This window comes from Metopolophium dirhodum, chromosome 1 (assembly GCF_019925205.1).
Source record: "Metopolophium dirhodum isolate CAU chromosome 1, ASM1992520v1, whole genome shotgun sequence".
Classification (NCBI taxonomy): domain Eukaryota; kingdom Metazoa; phylum Arthropoda; class Insecta; order Hemiptera; family Aphididae; genus Metopolophium; species Metopolophium dirhodum.
The window spans coordinates 149,671,032-149,681,707 of record NC_083560.1 but is presented as its reverse complement, the minus strand read 5'-3'; the positions used below and the strand labels follow the sequence as shown (position 1 = coordinate 149,681,707).

Genomic DNA, 10,676 nt, shown 5'->3' with positions numbered 1-10,676 from the left:
ACGCTAAGAAATTTTCACATAAGCGTAATTATTGGGTTTTAAACTCTAGTTTTCTGAAAACCTAGTTTATTTATAGTGGATAAGTGTATTTGCAATTGACTAAAATTTTATTCATCAACAAATTATGTTTTTTATTAATTTGAAAAGATGTACCCTATCAATGAACAATATTGATATAAACGTAATTATTGAGTTCTAAATTCTAGTTATTCCTTCTACTAATATATCTATAGGTGACTAATGTATTAGCAATTGACTAAAGTCTTATTCATCAACAAATTATGTTTTTTATTAATTTGAAAAGATGTACCCTATCAATGAACAATGTTAATATAAAGGTAATAATTGAGTTCTAAATTCTAGTTTTACCCCAACGCTAAAAAATGTTCATATAAGCGTAATTATTTGGTTTTATACTCTAGTTTTCTGAAAACCTAGTTTCATTATAGTTGATAAGTGTATTTGCAATTGACTAAAATTGTATTCATCAACAAATTATGTTTTTTATTAATTTGAAAAGATGTACCCCAACGCTAAGAAATTTTCATATAAAGGTAATTATTGGGTTTAAACTATAGTTTTCTGAAAACCTAGTTTATTTACAGTGGATAAGTGTATTTGCAATTGACTAAAATTTAATTCATCTACAAATTTTGTTTTTTATTAATTTGAAAAGATTTACCCTATCAATGAACAATGTCATTATAAACGTAATAATTGAGTTCTAAATTATAGTTTTGCCTTCTACTCATCTACCTATAGCTGACTAATGTCTTTACAATTGACTAAAGTTTTATTCATCAACGAATTATGTTTTTTATTAATTTGAAAAGATGTACCCCAACGCTAAAAAATGTTCATATAAGCGTAATTATTGTGTTTTAAACTCTAGTTTTCTGAAAACCTAGTTTATTTATAGTGGATAAGTGTATTTGCAATTGACTAAAATTTAATTCATCAACAAATTATGTTTTTTATTAATTTGAAAAGATTTACCCTATCAATGAACAATGTTAATATAAACGTAATTATTGTGTTCTAAATTCTAGTTATTCCTTCTACTAATCTATTTATAGGTGACCAATGTATTTACAATTGACTAAAGTTTTATTCATCAACAAATTATGTTTTTTATTAATTTGAAAAGATGTACCCTAACGCAAAAAAATTTTCATATAAGCGTAATTATTGGGTTTGAAACTCTAGATTTCTGAAAACCTAGTTTCTTTGTAGTTGATAAGTGTATTTTCAATTGACTAAAATTGTATTCATCAACAAATTATGTTTTTTATTAATTTGAAAAGATGTACTGACGCGGCTACGACGGTGGTGGTAGGTGGTCCGCGGAGAGCCGGTCGTTGATGGAGTGGAGCGGGTGGCGTTCGCACTCGGATGTTTTAAATGAGCAACACAAAACTCGGATGACGGTACGAGGTCGTATTTATTTTACAGTACAAGAAAAATAAATACAATAGAGAACAACGGACGGCGGGTTCCACAATTCAGCGTATCGATCGGATCGCAATGGTGTTGTAACGTGTGTACTCACGACGTGGGTTATGATGCTAGTTGTAGGTCTACGACGGCCGGTACTCGTTCTACGCGACTCGCCTTCCCGTCCCACCTTGTGCCTTTGTGGCGTGGTGGGGGAGTTGGCGTTGTCGCGCTGTAGCCCGTAGTGGCGGTTGACGAAAAATGTAGACTGGTCGCTGCGGTACCTGTACTTTGTACTGGTGGCCGCTGCGTACCGTGTCATACTCCCCCGCCAAACCGTCACACGGGGTACACTTGTACCGGTGTCTGTGTGCTATTAGGGGAGGGGGTGGCTTGTACTACCTCTGGCTTTCGCTTGAGGTAGACTTGCCCGCGCCCGTGTGTGTTACTGGGGGTGTTTTGGGGACCCTACCGGAGTGTAGAACGAGTGAGTGTCGTCTAACTCCGGCATCCCCTCGAACGCCACCAGCCAATCTGCCTCGGTTATGTCCACCGTGGCCTCTGATTGGTCTGGTGACTCCTGGCTGGTGGGCTGTCCCGGCTCCTCGGACTTGCCGTCCTTGGATGCCGGTTTGTCCACCTCCATCGGTGTTGGGTTGGCCGGAGGCGTGCCGGCTGCTTCCGGGTCTGAGGTTGGCGCGGGTTGCTTGGCAAGCCGACGTTGTTGGCTTGCCTCGCTTTCCCTGGCTTTCCTCTTTTCCTTTAGCTGCTGGAATTTCCGGCGGTTCCGTGCCTGCTGCGCCTCCGTCCTCACCTTTCCCGTTGGGCCGGGGAGTACCCCCGTTTGCCTGGGTACCGGTGCCGGCTCCGCAGGTGTTACGGGGGCAGGTGTCGTTGCTGGGGGTGGTGGCCTTGTCAGGGACGGTGTGCGGCTGCCGGGTGTTGATGTTGATGGTGGTCGGTGTGGCCGCAACCTCCGCTGGATGTCCATCGTACGGTCCGCCCAGCCCCGGTTGTAGATGGCCGCCCGCACTGGATCCTGCAGGAGTTGGCGGGTAGTCATCCTCGCGACCTGGGCGGCTGTTCGCGGCTCATCCTGGCCACCGGATACCAGCCCCAGCCGTTGGATTAACTCGGCCACCTGCTGCCACTTCTCCTGCTGTTGGCCGGTCATGTTGTCTGTAAATGATTATTATTACAGACAATTGTTTATTTAATGTTGGCCTATCGGTGCCCGTTTTAAGCATGACACATGTATTTTCCGCGGTGGTTGTTGGTCGGTTTGGAAGACTCCTTTCCCGACCTGTTTCGCCAGTCTTACCGGTCCCCACCACTTTGGTGCGAAACCGGCGTGAAAATCTTTGTGTGCCTTAGATAAGTGGTGTGCTTTGTAGTAGACTACGTCGCCCTTGCCGAACTTCACCGGTGTGCCGGTGTTCGTGCTTGGTTTTACCACTACCTTTTTGCCTAAAATACGTTTTTCCCGCTCTACCCTCTCTTCCTGTGTTTTTTTGATGTGTACCGGCGCCGCTTTAGACAGCGCCCAATCTCCGGGTCTCTTGCACTCTCTGCCGAGGACAAGGACCGCGGGTGGGTAGCATGTCTGTTCGTTGCACCTGTTCCGTATCGAAAATAGGATTGAGGGTAGTTTCGTGTCCCAAGATTTATGTTTGCCCGTTACTAGTTGTGCGCGTAACCCTTTTTTTAAATCTTGATTACGGCGTTCGACTGGGTTGGCCCTCGGGTGGTAGATTGGGGTCGTCCAACCCTGTGCCCCCCAGCGTTCTAGCGCGTTCATCATTTCGTTTGACACAAACTGTAGGCCGTTATCACTGAGACACACGCGGGGGTAACCGAAACGCGAAAAGAACTCGCGTTCTAACGTTTCGATTATTGTTTTAGAGGTTGCTGTTCCTAAGGGGTAAGCCTCGGTCCACCTACTAAAACAGTCGGTTGCTACCAGTATGTACGATTTTCCCTTACCAGAACGTGGGTATGGGCCCATGAGATCGACACTGATAACTTCCCATGGTTCACGGGGGGTTCTTGGTTGCATTGGGTCGTTTGGACGTGAGTTTAGTGGTTTCGTGCACGCACATACGTGGCACGCACCGACATATAACCTGACGTCGTTTTTTTGACCTTTCCAATAGTACCGTTGTCGAACCGCCCGGTACGTCTCTTTCCAACCCGGGTGGTTGGATAAGACGTGATCGTGACACCTCCAAATTGCATGTTGTGCTTTGGTTTTTGGTATCACGACGGGTGTGTGGGTGCCTACGTTTACGCGTAAGAGACCTTCGGAAAAAACGTATGTGTTCGTTCCCGATTTTGTGCTCCTAGTGTTCCGCGCTGGCCCGACCCACCTGTGACCGGCGACTACTTCGCGGATTGTGGTGTCTTCGGACTGCCATTTTTCGAGAGTCGTCGCGGTGAGTGGTGTGTCGTCACTAACGTGGTTATCGAACATGGAAAATATTCGGTCAGATTCGAGGTCAACACTGGTTGTCGGCGCTGTGGGCGCCCCTACCAATTTTTCCTCAAGTCGATCTTCGTCTACAGGTGTGCCCGGTGCCGGGTCACGAGATAACAAATCGGGTGCTTCGTTTTGTATTCCCGGGACGTGTACCGTACTAAAATCCAAATTAGCTAGTTGTAGTGACCAACGTGTTAATTTTGAATTTTTGTCTTTAGCCCTGTGTAACCATGTTAGTGCCGAGTTGTCGGTGAGGAGTTCGAAACGTCGGGTTTCTAGGTATGGACGGAATTTGTCTGTCGCCCAGATTATCGCTAGGCACTCGCGTTCGACCGCGGCGTACCTTGTTTGTGTTTCGCTAAACTTTTTGCTTGCGTAGGACACTATGCGTCTTTCCTCCGGTCTGTCACCCCGTTGGAAGAGTACCGCACCGGCTCCTATTTCGCTTGCATCTGTTTGCAGACAAAACGGTTTGCTATAATCGGGTGGCGACAATTTTGGTGATGTGACTAGCGCGTTTTTTATTGTTTCGAACGCGCGTTGTTCCACCTCTGTCCATTTCCACCGTACTCCCTGTTTTAATAAGTTAGTGAGAGGTGCTATGGTATCCGCGTAATTATCTACGAACTGGTTGTACCAGTTGCACACGCCCAAAAATTTACGTACGTCCCTAACCTTTTTGGGAACCGGAAAATTGTCAATGCATACCAATTTTTCCGGTTGTTTTTGTATGCCCTCCGAGTCTACGATGTGCCCTAAAAATGAAATTTCGCGTAGGCCAATTTTACATTTTTTTGTGTTGCACGTTAGTCCAAACCTCTTGAGCCGCTCGAGAACCTTGTCTAAGTGGGCCTGGTGTTCGTACTCGTCCCGTGAAAATACTACAATATCATCCAGGTAAACTTGTACGAAATCATCCTGGTACCCCCTCATGACCTCGTTCATGAGTCTCACGAAAGTCATTGGACTATTCTTTAGACCGAAGGGGAGGACTCTGAACTGATATAGACCTCTACGTGTTCGGAATGCCGTATATTTTCGTGCATTTTCGTGTAGCGGCACTTGCCAGTACCCCGACTTCAGGTCAAAAATGCTGAATATTTTCGCGCCCCGCATTTGCCTAATCATTTTGTTGAGATCTGGCATAGGGTACGCGTCGGATTCCGTAACGTCGTTAAGCCTCCTGTAGTCGACACAGAGACGAAAAGTTCCGTCTTTTTTCTTTGCCATTACTACTGGTGCGGCCCATGGTGAGGTGCTTGGTTCTACGAGCCCCTGGAGTTCCATATCGCGTACCATATCGTCGATAGCAGTTTGTTTCTGCTGCGGATATGGGTATGGTTTGAGCGCGATTGGGGACGGGTCTTTTAGCAGAATTTCGTGTTCAATTAATTTGGTACGTCCTACTTTTTCGCTGAATACTACCGCGTATTTATTTAAAATCTTGGTTAGTTTCGCGCGTGTTTCGGGGTCGTTTCCGAATTCTAATTGTGACAGGTCGGGACGAGTGGCGGGTGGTTGAGATTTCCCTTTCCAACATGTCGACGTACGAATTTGCTTACCCATGTGAATTGTGCACGCGGCGTAATCCCAAGAGACTTCGTTGTTAACAAGAAAGTCGTGTCCTAGTAACGCGTCGCAATACAAATTGTCTAGGATGGTCGCTTCGAATTTTATATCGAGTGTACCTATCCTAGCTTCGAATGTGGAGGTGCCACTGGTTGTTGCAGTGCGACCGTCCGCCATCCGGACTGTGTTTGTTGGTCCGTGGGTGGGTGTTTTGCCGTATTTACGGGCTACTGTCGGGTTTACGTATGATTTTTGTGCCTGCGAATCTAATAGGGCTGTTACGAAGCCTGACGGAAATTCGAGTTCGACCGCGGGGGTCGGAATTTTGTCTTGGCATGTTCGCGTACCGTTATTAGTCGTATTGCAATTGGTCGAGCGGGACAACTGGTTCTGAACCGCGATGGAGACTGTCTGGTCGGTGGTGTTAACCGCCATGACCATACTGTCAACATCGGTTGCCTCGTTGCTCGCCTGTTGCCTTACGTGCGCAGACTGACCTAATGCGGGGATAAGCGCGGTGTGTGTGCTTGTGTCCCCGTCACCTGTGTGGGTGAACACCCGTGTCTCTGTTGCCTTTGTCCCTACACCTGTGGCTGCCCCATAAGCCGGTTGTTGTTGAACACACGTGTCACCGGTGAGGTGAGTGTGTTCAATGGTGGGGTGGTGTAGGTTGGGGGTCTGTGAACGGGTGCCGAGTGGTGATTGGACGGAAAAAATGTTCGTAGTTGGTTGTTCTGTGTGTTGAATTACCGAACTACGCGCTTTTCGATTACGCTTATTTTTTCCGTGTGTACTACCGAGAGTGGGTGGTGATGAGTGGGGGGGTGGTGATGAGTCGATGAGGGGGACTAGTCCTCGTCGACTCCCCCGCCGTTTCCCGACGTGGTCGGTCTGTTTGGACACTTACTGTTCCAATGGAGTTCCCCACAATATCTGCACGGCCCCGGTGGTGTATTATCAGTTGCTTTCGCAAAAAATTTTTTTTTGACCGGGGGGGCTGTTTGTGGGGTTTCCACCCCTTTTTTAGTTTTAGGGGCCCATTGTTGTGGGGGCGGGTTGGTGTTGTCCGTTACCGGGTCCAAAACGCCTGCGATGCGTCGCAGCTCGCTGAACGTCAATGGCCGGTGTAGACGTATGTGTGTACGGAAAGTGTCACGCGTTAGTCCGGCGATAATACCTACCAACTCCGATTCGGATAGGCCGGTATTTACGCGGCGCGCGAGCTGGTTTTTAATCAGCACAAATTCCGTTAACGACTGTCTGGGCGTTTGACGTGTTGACACGATGTCGGCGCGCAATCGAGACTGAATTTCGGCGTTATTGAAATTTTCATAAAATTCCTCCCTAAATTCTGTCCAGGATAGGTCGAGTGCCCTGATAGAATTGTACCATGTACTCGCCGTTCCTTTTAATTGCGGCTCGACCGCCCTGCACCAACCCGATGGGTGTATACGCGCTTGCGTCAAAATCGACTCGGTATTGTCTATAAACCGTACGGGGTCCTCGGCCCTAGTTCCTGTGAACTCGGGTAACGAGGCTCTTGCTGTACGCAAGTCCTCGTACGGTATTAGTACCGAACGTTCCTGTACGCGTGCTTCATATGACGCGTGTTGTGACGCGTGTGTGGTGTGACCCGTATAGTCGTGTTGACCGTCGCGCGTGAAGAACGGTCGGTTGTTCGTGGCGGCAGTGTGGCTGGCGCTCGGCTGAGCGCCGCCTTCGTTGCGCTCATACGACCTACCCGACTGGTAACTATCGTGTGTGCGAGTTGTTATGTGTACGGGTGACGGGTGGTTGGTGTACCGCGGGACTGCAAAGTCGTGTGGCTGCTGCGTGGCGGTCGTGCGCGATTCCGTAAAGAACCGCGTCATGCTTGCCTCGAGCGCCATTAGGCGTGCCTCGAACGACGTTGTGTCGTTCGTTTGTGGCAACGCCAGTTTTAACTTTTGCAGTTGTTCCGCTGCGGTTTTGAAAATGTCGGTATCTAATGGGTGTGCGGACTGGCCCTGTTGCATGGTCAGCTGGTTGTCGCAGTCCTCTGGCCGATCGTCCGTTGGTCCTTGACTTGCCGTATGGCTTGTCGAGATACCCCTAGCCGATGGTCCGAAAATCTGACTGACGTCCGTGCTTAGCAGCGTTGATCGAACGTGTGGTTGTTGTCCAGTACCGTCCCCTAATCCTGTGATTGGGGCCTGCACTGGTTCAAACCTCACGTTCTCGGGAACTAGTCCGATTTCCCTAAGGTGCTCCTCTAGCCTGACATACACATCCGACTTCGACCCGGACACACTGAGTCCGCGGGCCGAGCACTCGCTACGCAGCTCCACCGACGATAACTGTTGTAACGTTTTACCAGTCATTATGTATGATTTAATTACAAATGCTGTCGTTAAGCAGTTGGTCGGTGAGGTAGCTTGTGTTTGGTGTGTGTACGTGGTTTAGAGACTTTTTTTTTTTTTTTTTTGACGTAAATTTTGTGCGCTGTTTACGGAAGTTTATCAGCGATTACGTTAGTAGGTCAGCTGTTGACGGTGCCGCCGTTGCGTTCCCAGAATAGCAGAACTGGGTCGACGTACTCGGCGGCGGCAGTTGACGGCTGCAGCGGCTGAAACCGGTTTTGGCCTGCGCGCTGTGCTGTTATCGACGGTAATGTCGCGGGACGAAAGGTAGGCGTTGCGGAGGGGTGGCGGTTGTTATATAACTACTTCCCAATCCGTATCACGGTTATGCACGGCTGCGAGGGATTCCCTGTTACGTGCTAGAAATAATTCTTACGTAATGTTCACTGGGAATCCTAGCTAACCGGCAGACACACTCCTGGCTAAACGTCTTAATATTAACTTAATATAAGCAATCTACCGAGGTATGTGTCAGCGTGAAAAAACTCTTACCTTTACGCTGTCTTGAGGCGATGATTCCTCTGCGGGGAGCCAATTTGACGCGGCTACGACGGTGGTGGTAGGTGGTCCGCGGAGAGCCGGTCGTTGATGGAGTGGAGCGGGTGGCGTTCGCACTCGGATGTTTTAAATGAGCAACACAAAACTCGGATGACGGTACGAGGTCGTATTTATTTTACAGTACAAGAAAAATAAATACAATAGAGAACAACGGACGGCGGGTTCCACAATTCAGCGTATCGATCGGATCGCAATGGTGTTGTAACGTGTGTACTCACGACGTGGGTTATGATGCTAGTTGTAGGTCTACGACGGCCGGTACTCGTTCTACGCGACTCGCCTTCCCGTCCCACCTTGTGCCTTTGTGGCGTGGTGGGGGAGTTGGCGTTGTCGCGCTGTAGCCCGTAGTGGCGGTTGACGAAAAATGTAGACTGGTCGCTGCGGTACCTGTACTTTGTACTGGTGGCCGCTGCGTACCGTGTCAGTACCCTATCAATGAACAATGTTAATATAAACGTAATTATTGAGTTCTAAATTCTAGTTTTACCCCAACGCTAAAAAATGTTCATATAAGCGAAATTATTTGGTTTTATACTCTAGTTTTCTGAAAACCTAGTTTATTTAAAGTGGATAAGTGTATTTGCAATTGACTAAACTTTAATTCATCAACAAATTATGTTTTTTATTAATTTGAAAAGATTTACCCTATCAATGAACAATGTTAATATAAACGTAATTATTGTGTTCTAAATTCTAGTTATTCCTTCTACTAATCTATTTATAGGTGACCAATGTATTTACAATTGACTAAAGTTTTATTCATCAACAAATTATGTTTTTTATTAATTTGAAAAGATGTACCCTAACGCAAAAAAATTTTCATATAAGCGTAATTATTGGGTTTGAAACTCTAGATTTCTGAAAACCTAGTTTCTTTGTAGTTGATAAGTGTATTTTCAATTGACTAAAATTTTATTCATCAACAAATTATGTTTTTTATTAATTTGAAAAGATTTACCCTATCAATGAACAATGTCATTATAAACGTAATAATTGAGTTCTAAATTATAGTTTTGCCTTCTACTCATCTACCTATAGCTGACTAATGTATTTACAATTGACTAAAGTTTTATTCATCAACAAATTATGTTTTTTTTTAATTTGTAATGTTTACCCCAACACTAAAAAATGTTCATATTTGCGCAATTATTTGGTTTTAAACTCTAGTTTTCTGATAACCTAGTTTATTTATAGTGAATAAAAATATTTGCAATTGACTAAAGTTTTATTCATCAACAAATAATGTTTTTTATTAATTTGAAAAGATGTACCCCAACGCTAAAAAATGTTCATATAAGCGTAATTATTGGGTTTTAAACTCTAGTTTTGTGAATACCTAGTTTATTTATAGTGGATAAGTGTATTTGCAATTGACTAAAATTTAATTCATCACCAAATTATGTTTTTTATTAATTTGAAATGCTGTACCCCAACGCTATAAAATGATCATATAAGCGTAATTATTGGGTTGTATACTCTAGTTTTCTGAAAACCTAGTTTATTTATAGTGGATAAGTGTATTTGAAATTGACTAAAATTTAATTTATCAACAAATTAAATTTTTCTTAATTTGAAAAGATGTACCCAATCAATGAACAATGTTAATATATACGTAATTATTGAGTTCTAAATTCTAGTTATTTCTTCTACTAATCTATCTATTGGTGACTAATGTATTAGCAGTTGACTTAAGTCTTATTCATCAACGAATTATGTTTTTTATTAATATGAAAAGATGTACCCTATCAATGAACAATGTTAATATAAAGGTAATAATTGAGTTCTAAATTCTAGTTTTACCCCAACGCTAAAAAATGTTCATATAAGCGTAATTATTTGGTTTTATACTCTAGTTTTCTGAAAACCTAGTTTCATTATAGTTGATATGTGTATTTGCAATTGACTAAAATTGTATTCATCAACAAATTATGTTTTTTATTAATTTGAAAAGATGTACCCCAACGCTAAGAAATTTTCATATAAGGGTAATTATTGGGTTTAAACTATAGTTTTCTGAAAACCTGGTTTATTTACAGTGGATAAGTGTATTTGCAATTGACTAAAATTTAATTCATATACAAATTTTGTTTTTTATTAATTTGAAAAGATGTACCCTATCAATGAACAATATTAATATAAACGTAATTATTGAGTTGTAAATTCTAGTTATTCCTTCTACTAATCTATCTATAGGTGACTAATGTATTAGCAATTGACTAAAGTCTTATTCATCAACAAAT

General features: G+C 44.2%; 1 protein-coding gene across 1 annotated transcript; it reads right to left on the bottom strand.

Moving 5' to 3' along the window:
* Positions 1 to 1,422: 1,422 nt before the first annotated feature.
* On the bottom strand, positions 1,423 to 8,853 carry LOC132935012 (proteoglycan 4-like). Its single transcript, XM_061001444.1, has 2 exons — positions 8,371 to 8,853; positions 1,423 to 2,613 (listed from the first exon to the last, which is right to left on the bottom strand). Exon 2 carries the CDS (start codon positions 2,606 to 2,608, stop codon positions 1,880 to 1,882), a length of 729 nt encoding a protein of 242 aa, XP_060857427.1. The 5' UTR covers positions 2,609 to 2,613; positions 8,371 to 8,853; the 3' UTR covers positions 1,423 to 1,879.
* Positions 8,854 to 10,676: the final 1,823 nt, after the last annotated feature.